This window comes from Rhamphochromis sp. 'chilingali' (assembly GCF_963969265.1).
Source record: "Rhamphochromis sp. 'chilingali' genome assembly, chromosome: 18".
Lineage (NCBI taxonomy): Eukaryota > Metazoa > Chordata > Actinopteri > Cichliformes > Cichlidae > Rhamphochromis > Rhamphochromis sp. 'chilingali'.
In genome coordinates, this window is record NC_137945.1 from 22,088,716 (window position 1) to 22,109,877 (window position 21,162).

Here is a 21,162-nt window from a genome sequence, read left to right on the forward strand (position 1 = left end):
AGGAGCATCAAGAGTTTGTAACCAAATTTAAAACGTTATTGAAAAAGATAGAGTGAGATATTTTGAACAAATCCGATCTCGGGCTATCGGGATCTGCAAATAGCCCATGTTTCTTTTAACTAACTCTGGCACTTTTGAATATTTTTATAGTCTTAGATCCTCTTCTAACCCTGTAGAGGTGTTGAGGCTGGACCAAAGCTGAAAGAAGCTTAGCCTTAAAAGGGAAAAGAACGATTATTGCTTTTTATTTTTAACATCGCACCTCTACTGAAATGTGGTCACCTTTGAAAAGCCACTTCCCCTTTTTCCCTCTCCCCCCCTGGAAAGCAGGCAATGCATTCATCAGACAGTCACCACCACACACTTGACCTTTGTGTGGTCCATGTGCAAAAGGGTGGGTGTTGCTCAGTGCTCACACAGTGTCAGCGTCATCATGGATATACCTCCAGATTCTTCTCAGCCCAGGGAAAACTTCTCATCCCATCCATACTTAAGTAAATACATGAAACAACTCTGCTGATTATGATTCCTCCTAAACAGCTAGCTGGTATCCATCTAGGCTAAAATCATGTTAAACAGTGTGTAAATATGAAAGTTTTGTAACTGCACATTTTCTGGCTGCCTAACTGTCATGTAGCACAGAAGCTCACCTGCTAAAAGAAAGCCTCTTTAACCCTCACTGAACTACAAGAGGCTTCATAATAATGGGAAAAAAAACAGGGTGCTATATCTAGTCTTTAGCCATGTCATCAAGCATGATGTGTGCACTTTAAATGTGCATGTTACACATAGTGTATCATCACAGAGTTGGTTAGCATGGGTGAACATTGGTGAGCCTTCATTGTGGGCATTAGCAGAGTTTTGAGTTCTCTCTTTTTTGCCATATTTTTCAGGTATATGACAACAGCAAAATAAAATTCGAAATTCTGTTTTTGCTGTGCCAACGCAATACTTTTATTGGCCCTCATATGGCAAGATTAAGTGGCGTCCCTGTTCTTTGCTACCTGTAATGTAGCTGTTTCTGTCCTGGATGCTCTTTTCACTTCACCATTGACCTCTCGTCCTTTTGTGCAAGTAAAAGTAATGTCCGCATCTAGACCGCGCCACCGTTTTCTTCAGCCTTCAAGCTGCAAGTTTTCTTTTTTCTCTCTAACTATTGTTGAAATCACTGAGAACCTTGTAACTGTAATTGGATGAAAGTAACACATTCGTTTGTAGCACGTTACGACATTAGCAGTGAATAGCTGTTTCTGGCCTAGGCATGGGTTCCACTTTACCCCCACTTTCTTTTCCTTTCAAGCAATAAAGGTTAGGCTTATACTTACATCTCCACTCCTTAAAAGTTGTAGAACCACCTATTTTTCTATTTTGGAGATTTCTACAGACAATCATTTAAAAATTTCTGAAACGTATGATTCTATTATATGTCGGCACCTGTTCTAGAAGCTATATTGCTGAGACGTCTCCATTATTTTTAAACACATACAAATCATGAACTGACTTACCATGTAACACCTTGAAGCAAGGACTTTACAGATTGTGCAATGCTAATAATGGAGCCACCGATCAGTGCTCCAAACCCCAAAGTAAAAAACAGTCCAGATAAACTTCAGGGGCATAAAAATTAGCCCTGTAACAGGTGGCAATTTCTCCAAAAATCTCCAAACAACAGACCTGCCAAGTGCAACATGAAGTCATACCATTTTTTTTCCCCCACTGTTTCTTTTTAAAGAATTTTTTTTAAAGGCTAAAATTAAACCAAGTAGAATATGAGAGGCAGGTAATCAGTTAGGCTAAAAGTAGATTCTTGATGGTGTTAGCATGCTCAGCAAAATCTCTGTAATGCTCTATGTCCCCCAAGCAATAAAACAATAAAAAAAGAATCCACATTCAATAACCAACCTGCAAATGGCCTATTATTATCAAACTTGTAATTTTCACAAGGTGGTCATAAAACATAATCTCATTTTTACTTTCTCACCAATTAACTTTATATTATAAGATTCATCCATCGAGTTGTTCCATTGAGTTGCTTGAAGGTTTAAAAATTCCTCAGGTGAAGATGTCAACAGCAGGGTCCACTGACTAAGCAAAGAGGGCGAGTAAAATACTAGTATGTAGCTTTTTAATTTAATCGTGTGATAAATACAATCTTCCTTTTCCTGTGATAACAACAATCATAAAGAAAACATCATATGTTCTTCATTTGTTTATCAGATTTGCCCTGATATACGACTGATTCAGGATGATGTTTTTAAAACCTGTGGAATAAATGAATAAAAACTTCACATATTTTGCTGGTAGACGGCAATCAGTACCACAGGTTAGCCAACTAGAGGCGCATTTCAGTGATTTCAAATAAACAAAAATCTTCACTTTTTCTGTGCCGTCAGTAATGCTCCCAGCTAGTGAGAGGGCTTGCATGCTCCACATCTTACTAGTGGTGCAGTAATGAGCCCCATTAATTATGTAAAGGCAGTGATGCAGATGGACCTAATTAATTGTCTCCCGTCACCCCCTTGATTACTGTACCTGGAAGGGAGGTGTTAATTTCTGTAATACTTAAGCAGGTACGCAAACTGTTTTGTCGGAGCTACCGCTATGACAGTGACAGAGTAGAGCACCAGCTTTCCCGTTGCTGTTAATTCACCGAAAGGAAAGTTTCCCAGTGGTGGTGGTGACATTGTATTAATTGAAGGAGGGAGGGAGAGATTAAAAGAAGTGAGGAAGGAGGGAGAGAGTGGAGAGAGGGGGTTGTATGATGGCCCTGGAGATGTTTTCTCAACCTGATTGCATCAACATTTGCGTACCTTTGTGCCGTTTGTCTCTGTATGTCTAGGTAATGGGTTACCAGCAGGCGAGTTTGGGAACACCCAAGGTGTTTTGCAACAGCAGTGCGCTTGGTGGAGAGTAAACCTGTTGAGAGTCAAATGGCACAGACTGGAGTGGTAATGATAACTTGTGTCTGGGAGGCTGGCTGTTAATCATATGAGGTGTGTTCTCCATTTTAATCCAGAGCCTGTGTGTGTTGTGAGCCCCTGACCATGGAGGACTGTCAGGGTCACACTTTTGGCACCAATTACCAAGTGATAAAAATAGATTTTGAGCTTTAATCTCTTTGCAAAAGTTCATCTGGAGTCAGACAAAATAATATAGGCTACAAATATCATACATGCCTAATCTATACAATAGCTATGAGGACATGCACGTTCTCTATTTTCAGAGGCATCAAAAAAAATCTTAATCCCATAGTTAAATAAATAAAATTCAGTCCTCAAAACACTACAAGTGTGCATGCCTGCGCACTTGTACTCATCAATCTTGGGCTTGTTCAAATAGTACAGTTAAATGAGTGTGAGCCACTTGAGATGCAAATCTAGACTCATGTAAAGAAAGAAGCTTTGGAGAGGAAGGTAGACAGAGGGAGCAGTAGGCCGTGACAGGATACACAGGAACCGCTGTCACAGAACAATAGAACCTTCAGCTCCTCAAAAGGAACCCATAACAGCAACACAGGAACCCCGGGAGAGGAGAGGAAGAGCTGAGTGGTTCACTGGCACAGGAAGGGTTTTTAGAGTCAGAGGGCAACTACTGGTCTGTAGTGTGTGTGTGTCTGTGTGTGTGCGCCTTTGTGCGTGGGATCAAAATAGTCCTCCCAACCCCCAATAAGCTCTACAAAAGAGCAATGTGGTCAGTGTGCGGGCAAGTGTACGTGTGTGTGCACGCGTGCATTTATTTGCTTGGTTGCGTGTGTATGAAGGCAAACCTGTTCATGTAGGCCCAGTATGCCTGCATGTGTGTAAACTGTCATGCACATTTATAAGTGTGACTGTGTTCATGCAAACCTTTCTGCTTGCCTGCGTGTGCATGTCACATTAGAGAGACTTCTTCAATTACAGTGGATTTTTGTTTCTTCTTTTTTTAGTGGACAGTGCTGAGGGCCCCAGTGGCCCGAGGCGATAGCGAGCAGACAGGCAAGGACAGGAGCGACACAGCAGCAAGCACAGCATCCACAGTCGGAGCATTAGGGAGCGCAATATGAGATATGACTGCAAAGGCTACATGCCTGTGTTCCTGAAAAGGTCATGGACTTTGCTGAGCAGTAATGTGTGAAAGTGGTGCACAGTGGTTAAAAAAGAAGCGAGAGGGGGGAAAAAACAGATAAAGATCAAACACATTCACCTCTTTTCCAATTCGCACGCAAGATTTTATGGACACAAATACAGAATATCTTCAGTAAAATGAGCTGACTACTTTTAAATGTAGTGAGATCATTGCAGGCTCATAAAGAGGGTTAAAAAGCACAAACCTTATCTTATTTGGGTTTAAATTTCACCACACACTTCCTTTTCTTATAGTCAACCTGCATTCCTAAACAGGCGCACAGTTCCAACATTAGATAGCAAGAGAAAGGAGAAAGTGTTCCAGTATGAACTCGTCGGTGTGAACAGTTTAATTACAGGGAGTGTCAGCTCCATTGCTTAATGTGTCCCTTACAATTAATCCAGGGAGAGGATGTCATTATCTACCAATGCCTGGGCCTGGGCAGGCTTTTCTTTCAAAGAGATGGAATGTGAGAGGGGAAAAAGAGGAGTCTAAACAAGGAAGCGCCTTTGGTTAGCAGCCTATATTATGTTCAACCTCTGTGTCAACCAAAAGGATTTAGGTAATATGCTCGGGTGTTGTTTCGAAACATTGAGTTTGAATATTTTGGACACTTGACTCTCATGAAACCATTAGTGAGGAAAAGCTTTTCCCTATAATTTCTTCATAATATGAAGCTTTGCATGTCAGCTGTCAAAACATGGGCAGCTGGAAGAGGTTAAACTGACAACAGGTTTTCGCCACTTTCAAGCCTCGACTTCTTCCTCCTCCAGCGGGCCACGTCCTAAAGAGTCCTTTTTTTCTGCTGCACTGCCATCCCCTAATGTGAAACAGAAGACAACAAATTGGACTCTTGAAAGTGAGAAAAAGACTGTAGAACAAATTTAGGAAGACTCGTTTTACATCGGTTAAAGAGGTTTTCCTCCCAGAGCACCTGGCTCGGATCTGTGAAGCTGGTGCAGAATGTGGTTTCACCAAACATTTTAAGTGAATAATGACACAGTGAGATGCCATTATTGGAGGAAAAGATTTGATTATATCAGCTGAGGAAATGTTACAGGGCAAGTACCCTGCAGGCAGATATACTTTGCATACACACTGGGGCAATGTTGTATGTAATGCATACTCAACATACATGCATGCTTAGGTATACAGCTTCTAGCTCCACAGAGGTTTTGTGGCTTGAATTTGACAGATCAGATTTTTTGCGACTGTCTGCCGTTACTTACTTCTCCTCCCTTCACTCCCCCTTTAAAGAGTTTGACCTTGGACGCTTCCTGTGGCCCTTAGGGGATGAAGAAGTCCTGGTGATTGTGACAGGTGTCGCGTCTTAACAGCCCCACGTGACATCCAGAGGAGAGATAGACATTTGGATTTTTTTTTCACCACATTTGGAGATTTTTTTCCCCCCTCATAAGCTTAAAGAGACAACTTAGGGTGTGTGTGTGTGTGTGTGTGCTCGTGCGTGTGTGTGCACATGCAGCTATAGTGTGTCTGAGTGAGAATGTGTGTGAAGTCTTACCACTTATTCCCAGCTCTCATTTTGGTTATTGGCTTGGATACTTATCACCTCCAGCCTTCGAGGCTTTATTAGGTGGAAGCTACTCCAAAGTCAAATTCTGGATATCAAAGGCAATACTCAACTTTGGCATCTGTCTGCAGCATCTTAATACGAAGCCTGGTCTCCTAAAATTTTAAGAACTCAACATGACATTTTGAAATGCGTCCTCGACGGAAATGTGTTTTCCCACCACAAAAGGGCCAGCATGAGGAGTCCATGCGACAAATGCCAAATGAGTAAGTTGGAAAGTATTGGTGACACAATTAGTTTGAACTTGATACACTTAATGTTATAAAGTTATGGTCCTGACCGTAGGGGCTGGCTGGAAAAGTCTAGCAAGACCCATCTACCAATCGGAAGGTCAGTGGTTTGTTCCCCAGATACTACTGTCTGCATGACAAAGTATCTTTGGGCAAGATACTGAACCCCAATCAGTTCATTTCAGTTCAATTGAAGTTATATAGCAACATTGTAAGGTCGAGACCCTACATTAATACAGAGAAAACCCCAAAAATCAAACGACCTCCTTTGAGCACTTGGCGACAGTGGAAAGGAAAAACTCAATTTTAACAGGAAGAAGCTTCCAGCAGAACCAGGCTAATGGAGGAGCAGCCATCTGTAGTGACTGGTTGGGAGCTGTTGAGCTGATTCCACAGAGGAGGGTCCTGAAAGCTGACGACTCTGCCTCCCATTCAGCTTTTAAATACTTTAAGGAAGCCCGTAGTCTGAGAGCCAAGTGCTCTGTTAGTACGGTACTCTACTATGAGATCTTTAAAACAAGATGGGGAATGATAATTCAAGAACTTGCATGTGAGGAGAAAGATTTTAAATTTGATTTTGGATTTAATAAGGAGCCAATAAAGACAGAAGCCAATATGACACACAAACCTTTCTTGGAGGTTGGGGTTGTAGCGTCGCCCCCAATGCATTCGTGTGTGTGTGTGTGTGTGTGTGTGTGTGTGTGTGTGTGTGTGTGTGTGTGTGTGTGTGTGTGTGTGTGTGTGTGTGTGTGTGTGTGTGTGTGTGAGTTCAAATGTTGACAAAACAAAATAATTACTAAACGTTTGACACTTGATTATAGTTTCATTTATCATCAGTTCTGTTAGTGAAAATAAGGATAATAAGAAAACAGTTGAAAACTAGCTGCTGCCTGCTGTGCGTCTTTATGAGAGAGAGGTTTCTTATTCCAGTAATAACAGTAATACAGTTTATTCCTGACAGAGAGAACGAGTGCCTACTTTACTATTTCACCCTGCTTGTCAGTATTCTTAAGTATGATAAGGTTCATACATTTAACTAATGGTAACTAATTTATTTTCTGTTTTATGGGAGGTAAGAGTGAAAACTATGCTCCTTGGCAGGAGAGCGTGTATTCTGTTTCTTTATAAAAAAGTGAAGCAGTAATGAATCATGCATGAGAAATACTATAGTAAAACCCATGATCAATGGAAATTCAAATACAGAAAAAAAGAGTGTGGAAAAAGTAGCATATCATCAATATTTTAGAAACCAGCAACATTTCATAAATCATAATCAGGTGAGCTCATGACTTATCAAGAGCAGTTCAGATCCTGGTCTTAAGAGTCTTAATGCTCGTGGATACTGGTTTACGTGTTCGCCTTTCTTCGGTGGATTCATTATTTCAACACTGATGAAGATTCCGATCAACTTTAATCACCTTTACTTGCAGAAACGTGTGACTGTGAGTCATCTGTAAACATTGAAACATTTAAATGTGGCACAGGCTTATTTATCTTTTGTTAAAGTTTCAAGTAAACTTCAATATTCTCCAGAACAAACCTGGAAAAAGTGATCTCCCTAAGGCCCAGGGTGAGTCAGACATGGTGTGGCAGAAAAAAAGATGGGCTGCTATCTGAGTTGTTTACTGTAGGTTGAGAGTAGGCTTTCTGCAAAGGAGATTAGTAATGGTGAATTATGCATATCTTATTTTCTGGATTATCTCAGGCAGTCAGAGATGCTATCTCATTGTATAATCTCTTTTAAAGTCGTTTGGTTTATTCTGACTGTAAATACAGTCATTTTTGCTTGTTTATCTTTTCTAGAAGTCCAATTTAGCCTGTGCTACTTTTAGATGGAGTGTATTATTGCTTATAATCTATCATTCTTCAAGTTGAAATAAATGCAGACGGTGATCTTTGCTTTACCGGCACAGCCATGTGAGGAGGGTGGGTAGAAGCTACTGTAGCATAACAGTCATTTTGTCACTGTGCGTGTGTGTGTATACGCATGCACGTATGTGTGTCCCTCCATGCAAATATGAATGGGTGGCCTGTCTTGTCCAGTGGTGCGTTTAACCAGACACAGACCTTTGCTTCAGCCAACTCAGGCCCAACGCAGACAGTGTGCATCCATGCCATTTTCAAGCTGCTCCAATTACATCCGCTGAGCATCCACATATTGGCTAAATTTGCAATACTAGCATATCTATTTCCATTCTAATGGCTGACATTGCTTGGCTTATCCATGCATGTATGTCGGTGGTCTTTTATGCTTTATGGTTTGGTCTGTTCCCAGCCATGTGCAATGTGCTGTGGCGTGTCTTGGCTTTGGATGTGTGTGTGCTGGACGAACTTCATGTGCTGCTATGCACTGTGGAGTGCAGCAGTTTGTTACTTAGAAAAATGCTACACTAATGTGGATGCATTTTTTTCTTTCCTTTAACAGGAACTATACATGGTTACAATTTGAAATTCAGTTGTTATATTACATTTGCTAATCTCAGTGCCTCCATAGTTACTTTGACATTTGTGGTTGGCCTATTAGCTCTTTTATTAGCTGTTCCAGGATGGTGGTTCACCTCTACCAAAAGACAAATGCCAATTCTAGTAAATTCAAACAGTTTCATGCTATCGACTGGGAGTCACCTAGTTTTTATTTTTAACAGTTATAGTGTACCTGCTGAGAAATAAGGCTAATGTGACCTTGAAGACAAAATTCCTTAAGATGCAAAAAAAAGTTTTTCTTGTAAACTTTCAGATCAGTGTCGAGTAACAACAGGTTATTCATGACTTTTGTTGCTGGGTAATGAGTAATGCGATTACTTTTTAAATAATGTCATGAGTTAAGTGACTGATTTTCCAGTAACATTTCCAACATTATGTTCATAAATGCATGAAGTGATATCAGAGAATGAGCTTGTGCTTTAGTACAATTTAGCCTCTGACGTACGTGCAATGCATCTGTGCATCTGCACCACAGCATATGCACTTATTAATTCAAATTGTTGTGCTGCATGCAATGTATAATTACATGTTGGTGGTGCATGTGTCCACGAGTCCATGTTGACAGTGTGTTTGTGTTTCTACGTTCTGTCTGTATCTGTTACATGAACCCCGTGTTCAGCAACCAGGCCTTGAACCCAAGCCAGCTCTGACAGAAACGATGGTGGTGTTGGAGAGGAGGGATTGACCCTCTATAGCTTAGAGAGCCTCAATGCACAGTACACACACACACACACACCCAACACACACCCTCCTCCCCATCAACCCACAACCCACTACTCCCTGCCTCCCCCCACTCCCTGCTGCATAGCCCTAAGCGCCCGCAGGCATTGGAGATGCACGCATGCGTTGCCTTACTGTGTGGGGCTTTGTCTGTCTGTGAGCATGGTCGTATGTGTGTGTTAGTATTTATATGAGTGTTACTGTTTCTCTCCTCTCTCTCTGTATGTATGTGTGTGTGTGTGTTTGTTTGTGTGTACATGTGGACAAAAGAAGCAACCATGGCTACCTCTTTTCTCACTTGGCAATAATCACTGATGCTTCTTTCAGATCTGTCTGTGCTAACCCACTGCATTAGATGTGATTACCTTTTGTTCTAAAGTATACGGATTAATTTGTATTAAATGGTAATACCAATGAGCACTAATTCAATGTACAGTGAAAATGTGAAAACAAAATATCGCTTTAATGTAAGTACCTATGTTCAATACCACTAAATAATCGATCTATCTATCTATGACACAAAGTCTACTTCGTAAACTTAATGCAATGCAGTGATCCAGATGAAGCTTCACTGGATCTGCTGAAACACTTAAAATGTTTCCTTTTGGATCATATCACAGTTCAGCATTTCCAGCCAACATGACTCTGATCTGGTTCACAGCGTAAAATGTATTTACAGAAAGACTGCTAAAAACCAGGTGACTCCATAAAGCTTTCTTTGTGCTCAAAATATTCCTTATGTAAGAATCTCCAAGTAACTTGCTAAGGATACCCCAAAACCAAGTCTGTACACAGACTTCTATTTTTTATTTCTAAACCTCTATAGGGCAAATTAAAGCAGTAATCCATACACACAGTTCCAGACATACATCAGTCTCTTTAATCCAACATAGGTCCTACTACTCTCCCCATTACTGGTTCTCTTACCACTATGGCCTTAAATCTCCTCCATATATCCAGATTCACTCCCATATTTCTCTCCTCTCTTCTACACTTCTTTCCCACTGATTTGGTGCCAGCGCTGTTGCTGCCTTTCTACCTTATAAGAAGCAGCATGGATCGAGCAGGTTTAGAATCAAATATTACAAATATTAGACAGCATATTTTTGAGGTAATTTACATGGTAAAAAAAAATCATGGTGGGTGGAATCTGCAGACTGAATCTGCAACTCTTTGATTAATTTCTTGCAGTAATCCCCAAACCACTGACGACTGTGGATCTGAATTTGGACCAAGCAAACTTGTTGGATGCAAACAGAATTGCTGGGCAGCAGTCTTTTTGTGGTGACAGTTCATGGAAGCGGTGCTAGGTTGGGCACCGGTGCTGTAACTGCTTTGGTTGGCAAGATGTGCAAAAATGCCAGGAGCCACAGCACCGTTCTGAGCACTGGGTCCAGAACCAGCAACATCCTCTGTAGTCTCCCAAAATCCAAACCCCGTATCACCCTCTCCACTGAGTTTCAATCTCGTCCCTAGTCTGAGTCCCAACTGCAGCCGCAGCCGGGGCTTCCATGTGCGACTGACACATAAATAACCAAGCCTGTCCGCCACCCAGGCAAATTCAAATGCACCTGTCAAAGTGATGAAGCACCCACCCGCAGGGAAGCATTGTTTACATTTTCACTCCATTCTTTGCAAAAGTGAGATTCTAATTATTTTCCCACTGTAAATTAAAGCCAAGTGGGACAGAACTACAAACCAAAAGGATCACGGCAGTGGAGAAAACCCCAGCCCTTGCGGAGTAGGCGTGAGTTGGTGACGGGCGGGACGGAGGCAAGGTCAGCAGCTTTTAAGAAGGGAAGCAGAAATGGGAGGTATAGCATTCACACTGGCTGTAAAGCAAGGCGATGCAAGCAAGACGAGTCTAAGAGAACTCCAACCGGCTGGAATACATTATGCCCCTCACATTTCATACATAATAACGTGCCAAAAATGTGCTGCATTATTTTTCATACCACTGGACACAGAGTGAGACAGAAAGAGGTAGGGAGACAGAGAGAGCAAGAGAGGAGGGAAATGTTTAATTAGTCCATGGAAACGTGCAAATGGGAGGTAAAATTAGGCGAAGGTAGGAAGGTCTGGAGAAGAGAGAGTGCATGAATGGTAATGATGGCTATCTAGTTTGGATCAATCATTAAGGGATCAGGGGGACTGACAAGCCTGTTTGTGCCCATGCCTTAGGCTCCTGTTCTGGACAGTAGCCAGCCCAGCTCAGCTTGTGTGCTCATTGAAAGTTCTCCTTTCCTCCTCCCTTTAGTTGCAAACGTACACACACACTCTGGCTGCACAAGTACATCATACAGTATAAGTATAAACAAGTTTGTGCAGTTTAGTATAGTAAACCCATCATTTTAAAAATAACATTTTAATATCTAATACATGTAATTAACTCACTTGCAAAATAGTGGATTTCCACATTCGTGGGAGATTTTTAACTTGCTCTTGAGGCCCCGTGATTAGTCCCTGCTCTGACACAGTGTTTTGATCAGTTCATTACAAGGTTACAGGGTTACATTTGGGAACTGTTTTGATTGTCAGGAGCGACATGACAGGTTTTTTATTTCATAACAATCAAATCTAGACATGGTGTTTACATGTGTCATGCCACAAAATGGAGCAAGATGTCACATGTATATGTGTATGATGGGGAAGGCCATGTAAGACAAACAAATAAAATACACTGTACCTTTCCCAGACACGCATTACCAGAGAAATGTGTCACCCAGTGGAACTGCGTCTCTCCGTCTGCCCTCTTTTTAGCTGTTATTTGCAAGTTCAAGTCCTATTTTAGGTATAAATATGGGTCGCTCTTAAAATATAACACAAAAGAATACCCTTTTAGAATGAAGTGCATTTATACTTTTATCTCTGAGCCATAGATGCCTCCGATCGCAGTTTATTTTTTATTTTGTTTGCCCTCAGACTAAAAAAGCAACAAAGCGTCATGCTGTCGGTGACAGGTAATCCAAATCCATCTGTTGCTAGACTTTATATTTGCACACGCACTTGAATAAAAATGACTGTCAGGTCAGTCAAATTTTATCACAAGTCACACTGGATTTTTTTTTTAAAGAGAACCTTTCCACAGGCGCTTGTATTTAAAGACTGATGGCTTTTCTTCTGCATTCATATGTGGTATGGTATGATTCGCTAGGTGTGAAATCACATCTTCTCCCAGAAAGACAGACAGACTATATTTGCGAACCATGGAGCCACGTCTGCAGCTGTGCCATCCCCACTTCCTGTGCCCCTGCTCCTCCCTCCCATTCCCAATGTGCATTTGCGGTAATGTCTACAAATCCTGAAATTTATGTCCCTGCTGGAAAACATGGTTTGCCGTTTATAGTCCTCCGCTAAAAGAAATAAGGCCCATCTCTCCTGATACAAGTCAAGGGACTGATGCAGACTCTATCAGATTTCTAAATACAGACCCCAACGATAAATCCTGGCTTGATTGGGTTTGAATTGGGTTAGCTCACTTGAATGCTATCTGCTTAACCCACAGCTGGCCTGTCTGCTCCATGCAGGCATTGAACCTAAATCAGTCACTTAGTGCTATCAAATGGAACAATGGTGGAGTGGAGGGAGCACTCAAGCTAGGGCTAGAAGCCAGGCTAGCACCATAACACAACACAACAGACCAGAACAGAGTAGTGTCGAGCAGACAGGCCCTCTAATGCTCTTTCCTTTTTGTGTCTTAGCAATGATGCTTCTTGAGAGCCATGGTGCATTGCATGAAATGGCATCACCCAAACCGAACACACAAACACCTTTTCAAGCTTTTGTCTCGTCTTGTCAACTGGATTTCACGTGCTAATTAGCATAGGATGGTGGCATGGCAAGCATTTAAAAAAATAAATAAAAATCCATTTTCATGCAAGCCAAAATACAGACACGCAGCACACCATACCGGGGGAATTCAAGCAGGTGCGTTTAACCAAAGTGACTGAGAGCACAGAGGCAGAATTCATGGTGTTTCTATCGCCACTGTACAGCTTGGATTAAAACATCCTGGAAAGGGGCCATAATTGAGTCATAGGCACACTTCCTGTGGCCAGTAAAGGAGGAAAAGATGCTTTCTTAGCCGTTTTTTAAGACTAATGAATGACCTTAAAAATGCAGCCTGACCTCGCTGAGAACCATGGTATTGGAAGAGATCTACGTAGCTTTTACTCAGAGAGAGATGAAAACAATAAAAATCTGAATATCAACATCGATGTAAACATCTTATCGAAACAGACTGATTGCTGCCTTGCAGGGGCACTAAACACAAAAGAAATCCAGGTAATCAGTTTCCCTCTCGTGTGGGCCGAGGACAGGCTGGAGGCAAGGCAGCTGAGGGGATTCCACAAATGAGCATCTGAATTAGCATCGAAGAGATCCATCCTAGCATACACACCCAATACACACACACATCTTCTTTGAGTGTTTTTAGCTAGTCTTATTTTCTGCACTCATAACCCGTTGACATTTCGACTCTGAGGTCTTTTTCCACTCTTTGGGTCGTGTGCTTTGCAGTTTATACTAGGCTTCTAATTACAAGAGGGGTAATAGCTCCCACTGTTTTCTCAGTGAAGCGCCTAGAGTTGTGTTTGGCTAACCGTTTCCAAGTCTGAGGTGACATCGATACACCGCCAAATTAAACTTCTCCTTCAGCTTGACCCTGCCACTCACGGCCCTCTGAATGAGTTTGCCTTTTTTCCCATATTTTTAGACGAATCATAATTATGCCGCCAATTAGAGGGTCACCTTGAAAAACTTCCTCCTTCTTTTGACTCTCTGTGTGTGGCTCAGTTTACGTGCGTGTAATGTTCACTGTTTTGGGTCGGTAGCTGTGAGCTAGACTTTAAATTATGTCTTTAAGTACAGCCACGTACACACAGGCAGAGAAAGAGTGCGTCACTGATTCAGCAATGTCACAGTCGCAGTTTATGAATATGAAAGAAAAAAGTTGATTTAAAGACTCTCTGTGAGCCAGATTTAGGTGGGCGGTGCTCGTGGCTTTACTACCTGGTCTTTCAGTTGAAGTGACGTATACAATCTGTGACCATTACACGTTCAAGACTTTACCAGCAGACACTCTCGGAGAGGAAGAGAGCTTCCATGATCTTCACACATGGATGACTTCAAGTTACATGACCTACATAACATGTTACACGCGCCGCTTGCTCCCCATGCCTCACCCTAATAGGGAAGGGCAGCACATTACAGGTGTGTAATCCCTAATATGTGCATATGGACACACAGAGAAACAACTGGTCTCTTTACATGCCACGTGGTACTCATGCACTCTGTTAGCTCCTGTTTAACACAACGGCGTTCATATTTGTTTTGTGTTTTTATATCTTCTCATGTGTTCCTGCTGTTAGCTGGCCTTTATGTTCTTATCTCCCTCTCAAAGGTGGCCGTGTATGACTATATCTTAACAACGGAGGACCCCGTGTCAGACTCTGCAGCGCCCAGCGATGAGTCCCATAGGGATGGTGCGCACATGCCAGAGGGTGAGACCAGCACCCACGTGGCAGTCTACACACTGCACCTCAGCGGGCTTAAACAAATATACAGGCACTTTCTTCGACAGTCAGATGGAGCCATCATAGAGGTGAGATATCAATGGAGATGACACTGAAGTCTTAATTTATTTGCATGTCTCCAATTTATGCAAATGTGAAACAAGAAGGAAAAAAGAGTCTGTTGTTGGAAGACGTTGCTTCCTGCTTTGCTCCAAAATGAAACTGTATAGTGATCTATACTGGATCTGAATTTATATGCCTTTAAAACCTGAAACAGGGCTCCCTCTTCTGTTGCTCTGTCCTGTTTGTTCAAAGATTTACTTCAATTCAAATTAAAGGTCTAATGCGATAGAATTTCAGATGGTGTACAAATGACAAAACATGAGACAATTGTATCATTTAAAAAAAACAGAGTTGTGTATTCCCTGAAAATTGAAGCTTTTTGCTTCATCTACATTCAGATCAGCAGTAAATAAACAAAAAGCTACCTTTGGCTGCTCCCCTATTCACAAGGCGTCATGACAACGGGTGTTTGATTTGATGTGGAGTTGCTGGGATTTACGTCATACTAAAAGAGAAATCTGTTAATGTAGATCATATTAATAAAGCTTATCTGTATATTTATTCAGTTTGAGACCATTTTAGTTTGTTTTATCTTATTCCCTCACTCTTTCTTTTAATACTTACTGACGTTGAAATTAAAGGAAGAGGGCAAGAGAGAGCAAGAAGAAGACAGAGGGTGTGATTGTTTCACTGGCCCTTGCATCACTTGGTTTATTCCCTCTGAATAGAGTAAGAATGGGAAAGGACAGAAGTGGATGCAGCAACTATTTCTTTATTCTACTTTCAGCACAATGAGAGGCAACAGTACAGCTCTGTGGCCTGAAAGGGTGAATAACTATGATTCTTTTCTTTTTGTTGTTATCCTTGGGCTAAAGCAGATTTGAAATTCTTTCTTCTTTTCAAACAGAAAATGACAGGATTTGCTTCGAGAAACAAATCATGACTGAGTTCAACATGTGAGCGTAACTACAAGCCGAAATTTAGCCGACAAAACAATTTCCTCTGTCTCCGTGTGTGTGGGTAACAATCATTTAGAATTTTTGGGGTGCAAAGATCTGCTCTGTATAAAGTCCCGGACATCGGTTTAAGTCACGACTCACGGTGACATTGGAAAATATTGATTGCTGTCCTCTAAGCACTTGTAAGAGAGACAGGCCAGAGTAACCGGCTGATTCATAGCTTGTTGCCTAATTAAAAGTAGGACTTCCTAACGACTGCTGCTGTGGCAAGAATGTTTTCCTTTCCTCAATCATTCTGTCACTCCCCTCACAACCTGGATCGTCCCAACAAAATTAATATTTTGAATGTCAACAGAGTGAGGATAGAGGGTGTCATACGCACTAACAATTAGCTCTGAGGCTCTGTTGTGCGCTAATAGCTCTCAATCATAATTTGAATGATGGAGCGCTTATGTGAATAAACACATGGCATGGTATATCTATTACTGGTGTCACACTGTCTGTCTGTTTGTGTGTGCGTAGCCTCTAGACCTGTGCATAGCAGATGAGACATCTGGGAGGATTTTTCAAACAACAAAACCGCGCACACACCGACTCACATATCCTTTCTGTCTGTGAAAAAAATAAGTTATAGTGTTCACACAAAACCTTCAGCACTCTCCCTTCGCATAAACACACAAATTTACTACACCAATAACCTTGGCAGACACAGCCTTAGCTCACTCAGAGAAACAGAATTCATTCCCAACCTGGCAACATGCTATTCTTTAAACAGTGCAGGAAGTGTCAGAGAAGCCACCGTAAGTGAAAGATAGGTGTCACAGAAAAACAGGAAAACAGGCTCGCACTCATGCACAGACACACACACATGCACACACAGACACATGCTGTTCATAATCTTTCTGTTGATCCCTTTTCTCTCTCTCTTACACACACACACACACACACACACACACACACACACACACACACACACACACACACACACACACACACACAATGTCCCGTGGGTATTGCTGTCTGTTCCTTGCAACTTCACAGGCAAAGGACCCCCAGCAGCAAGACATGCTGATGGCATCCTCTTTCACCCGCCAGTGGTGGGTATGATAGTGCCGATGTGCGGAGTTGCCAATAGAGTACTTTGTCGCTTCCTTTTGCTTTTCAGAACAGATCCCCTCTTTACATATGCAAAACTAATCCCCTGGATATATAGACTGGTTTTATGTATAGGGCAAGATCTAAGAATCTCCAAAGGGCATCCCCAGCACTTGGAAGAACACTTGAGCTGATTTTATTAGTGCTTTATGTAATTCTGGCAGTGATATACACACTGCAGCCGGGTCCTATATACAAAATGGCTTTAAAATGTAAGGTGACTGCTGCTGAGAGATGAGAACAGCACAAATATATATATATATATATATATATATATATATATATATATATATATATATATATATATATATATATATATATAAAACATCTCAAAACATGTTTTTTTATGTAAAAAACATGTTTTGAGATGTGATGATGTGGTTACACTACAGTTGCATGGATTCTTTATTTGTGAAATTTTCACAACCAGTGACAAAAGCATTTATCTTAATTAAACTGTGTACTGACAGTACTCGATTCTCCGCCTCAGTTAGCTTAAAAGCTAATCTTACTACTTAAGGAGTCTGTTTCCATTTATTGTGGAAATATTGACTGATGCCTCATTTCCTTTAAAAACCTTTGTTTTTTCAGGCAGCGTCCTGGACATCGGTGCCCTGGAGGACTTGTTCCGCCCTTAGCCTAACATGACCACAGCTCGAGGGGCCTGTAGCTTTGCATAACGCAACACATATACACTCAAGATTTGCCTAAATGCACATTTTAAAAAGCAAGTCCCAGAAGAAGTGCCCTGAGCTATAGACACTGTAAGACACCGTTTGGAAGGAGCAAAACAGTTAGGTGTGTACTGTTTGATTTGCTGTAAAATGAACTTCTGAGCGAGAGTCACGAGAAACTAACCTATTTCTGTTGTTTATTCAGCTACTGTTGAAACAGCTCCGTTCTTTTCTTTCCTCTGTTTCCGTCCTCGGTGACACGTAGGACCAAACGGAGGAAAGCTGAAATCGTGGGTGCGTCGTAAAAATTAACTGATGCTCAAGTCTTTATTGACTTGCATATTGAATTCTGTTTAAAGAAAGTTAATATTAATGATCCATCATATGCTCTCGTTCAGTTTGTTGCCCAAGGCAGGTGTCTGTAATATGGACCATGTTGAAGGAATCTTCTCGCTGAATCACAACAATAGAAAAAGTTAAAGCTACGTTCCCATCAGTGTGCTCCAATAAAAGACATTAAAGGTAAAGTGAGGTGTAGCTTTTCAAACACTCATTACCTATAAACAGATGTTCCACAGCTGCCGACTCACAAAACGCACTGCTGACAACAACTGTTAGGGCCAAAATTATGCAGGGAAATGCATCTATATAACCTAGGACCTTCAGAGAAGGACTCATAACCACTCTGTCTGGAGAAACAAGATGGCTGATGAAGAAATTAATGCAGGCAAAGTCATTATCTTCCCTCCTAAAACCACAGTGGGTTTATGTCCCCCTGTGTCGTTTTTTCTCCGGGGCTAACATTTAAGTGTCGATGGACTTATAAAAAGATAGGACAAGCCAACTGTGCTCCTTTTGTCTCCTTTCCTCCATATGGGAGGCAGCAGCATATGCAAGAACTGGCTCAGCTTCTGTAAAACTTCCATTAAAGATGCACAACTAAGGCTCTGCCAGCTTGAATATTACCTCTCTCTGCAAATTATTTATGGCTCGGAAAAAACGCTGATGATGAGCATCTCCAGCGACTTGTATAAATAAAAACACTTTTTTTTCTGCAATTTCAGCTGTGCTTTTTTTTCCTCCCCTCTCTCTCTCTCCCTGTTCTGGGAATGCACTTAACTGTTTGTAGAAACCAAAGCTATGCAGTTTAGACACATACGGTTTCAACTCCATAACATTTATTAGTTTACCTTCCCAGCTGGACTTATGGAGTTTTACAAGTACAGTGACAAAGCAAACAAATATGATAATAATGATGCAGAGCAATGCAAAGTTGGGAAGAGGTTTCATAATAATCATTATATACCATCTCTCATTAACAGAGCTGTTTGTGTGTGTGTGTGTGTGTGTGTGTGTGTGTGTGTGTGTGTGTGTGTGTGTGTGTGTGTGTGTGTGTGTGTGTGTGTGTGTGTTTTCCTTCCCACAGCTCAGTCCACTGTCCTTCTGCACACGACGACTCTTCACCGGACCAATATTGACCTAATTTAACATGCAGACAATATGAAGAAGTTAACCTTTTGAAAAAACACCTTGCAGCAACATTAATTGACAAACCACATCAATTCTCCCTCCTACCCCTCTTTTGTAATTACTCTGCTGCATGTTTGATTGCCGCTGTGGAGCTGAAGACCTGCGCTTCATTTGCCGTGAGGTCATCGGCAGCCCTCAGAAATATGAATTTGATTTTTACAGGAAGTGAGCGCGCTCTCTGTGTGCGTGCGTGTGTGTGATGTCGTTTCATGTGCCGCGTGTGTCTACGAGAGGCAGAGGAAAAGAATTAGGGAGGGGAATGTCCTTGGCTATGTACTATATGTTGCATGAGGAGATTAATGCCTCCCTGGCAGTCATATCTGTTTAATAGGAGGACTTCCCTGAAGTACACCACAGGCAATTGTCAAGCAAGTTTATACTAATTTTAGAAAAAATAAAAAAATAAAATGAGCTAAAATGAAATAAATAATAGAAAAGAAAACATTTTTTTGTCAACACTTGCAAAACTAAACTTTGAATATATAGACTGGTTTCATGTATAGGGTGCTTTTGTGCCAGCCTGCATTTTCAGCCTGACCACTTGATGTATAGCACAACCTGATAAACATTATTCTCTTCTTTTATATGCCTTTTTTTTTGACAAATGTGTGGTTCATCATTCTGTAATTGCTTATACCAGTGAGATTTAAGTTATATTTCCTATCACTGTATATAAGTAGGCCAACCCAGAGTTGTGAGAGCCGTTTCCCCTCTGGGACGAGAGGTAGTGTGTCATATAAAGTCTCCATTTCTGCTTCTCCTCCAACTTCACTCTAAGCACGGGGACAGAGGAAGAGACTGTGCATGACAACACTATTCGCAGGCCTCGAGGAAAATTGCAGTTCTTCTGCCAATCTCAGTCACTGTCATCCAAGTTCAACCTGCACTTTGTGACGCTTGATACGTTTACAGGCCGCGGGGGCTCCTGAAACAGTCGGGTTTATCATTGTTGTGCTGTTCATTTCTTTTTTGTCACCTTTTCTCGTTTATGCTACCTGGCTGATTTAAGCATGCTTTGGGTGAGTTTTTTTTTTCTTTTTCTGAAGGTGATGGGTGACATAGAAGGCCTCGACAACGCATCCAGCACGGTGCCCTGCCCGGCTCAGAGCTCTGACAAACAGAGGGAGGACAAAGGAGGCGACGCTCTCCAGCTACGGAAACGAAAGAAACGATTCTGGCGTGAGTGTCTCTCTCTGTTATTTCTATCACTGTAACAAAAATATGTTTTTCACAGTTAGCTCGTCACACTCAGAGCACACAACTACAGCACATTCAGTCGTCCCAGTCACCTCACCTCACACACGTTTGACTCTCTTGCTTGTGCAAACCTACCTGTTATTGACACAGTTTTATCAGTCGTTTCATTGCCCTTAGGGTCCCATCGTGTTGAGCCAATAGGAGGAAACAGGTGTGACTCCAGTTTTGCACTACAAGACCTCAATCAATGACACCAGATGGAAGAGAGAATAAACACTGAGTCCTCTTATTGATCATTTAGCAATGCACTGCAGAAGTTATGCATTCTGAATGTTACTTTTCCTGCTCTTTGTGTTAAAATCAGCGTTTATTAATCTGACAACAGCTCTCATCACCTGTTTGTTTTTTAGTAGTTACAAAAAACATCCCCCTGTTCTGTGTATTGTGTAGTACTTCAAAGAATCACAGTGAGAAATGCACTGTACTTTTCACTCTTGAGACCCTGTGCAAGTAAACATAAATGGTGTATGTGAACTGATAAGCCATCTGTGACCTAATAAAGCAAATAAATACTTCACCACCACTTCTAATGGATACAGGTTGTTAAGTGCTGGGGACTGCCTCAACACAATGAAATATGAAGATTCTTAAAGTCACTAATCAGAACACGAGTGATAAAATATCAATATTGGCCCCACATTAAGCAGGATAATATTCAGGCCAGCTTGATTTGTATTGAATATGTGTCTGCTAGCCGGTGCTTAGTGTAATGAAGTGGCTCACAAATCAGACTGTAATGGCCGCCTACTTACACATATTGCTTAATTAAAGGTTGTGAGCTTATTAGCATGTGTCTCTGCACAGGGTGGAGGGAGATGAGGATCGGGACTGCTGTCATTGAGGGCCAGGCTTTAAAGGTTTTATAGATAGCTAACCTATCAT

The 21,162-nt window shown here is 41.5% G+C and overlaps 1 protein-coding gene across 1 annotated transcript in view; it reads left to right on the plus strand.

The window, feature by feature from the left end:
• Window positions 1-20,828, plus strand: part of ofcc1 (orofacial cleft 1 candidate 1) — a 75,058-nt gene extending 54,230 nt beyond the window's left edge. Inside the window, exons 21-23 of the mRNA XM_080865668.1 lie at window positions 14,531-14,731; window positions 20,070-20,202; window positions 20,398-20,828. Of these exons, the coding sequence (XP_080721794.1) occupies window positions 14,531-14,731; window positions 20,070-20,202; window positions 20,398-20,471 (408 nt within the window). The 3' untranslated portion in view covers window positions 20,472-20,828. The remainder of the gene's footprint in view (window positions 1-14,530; window positions 14,732-20,069; window positions 20,203-20,397) is intronic.
• The last annotated feature ends 334 nt before the right edge of the window (window positions 20,829-21,162 follow it).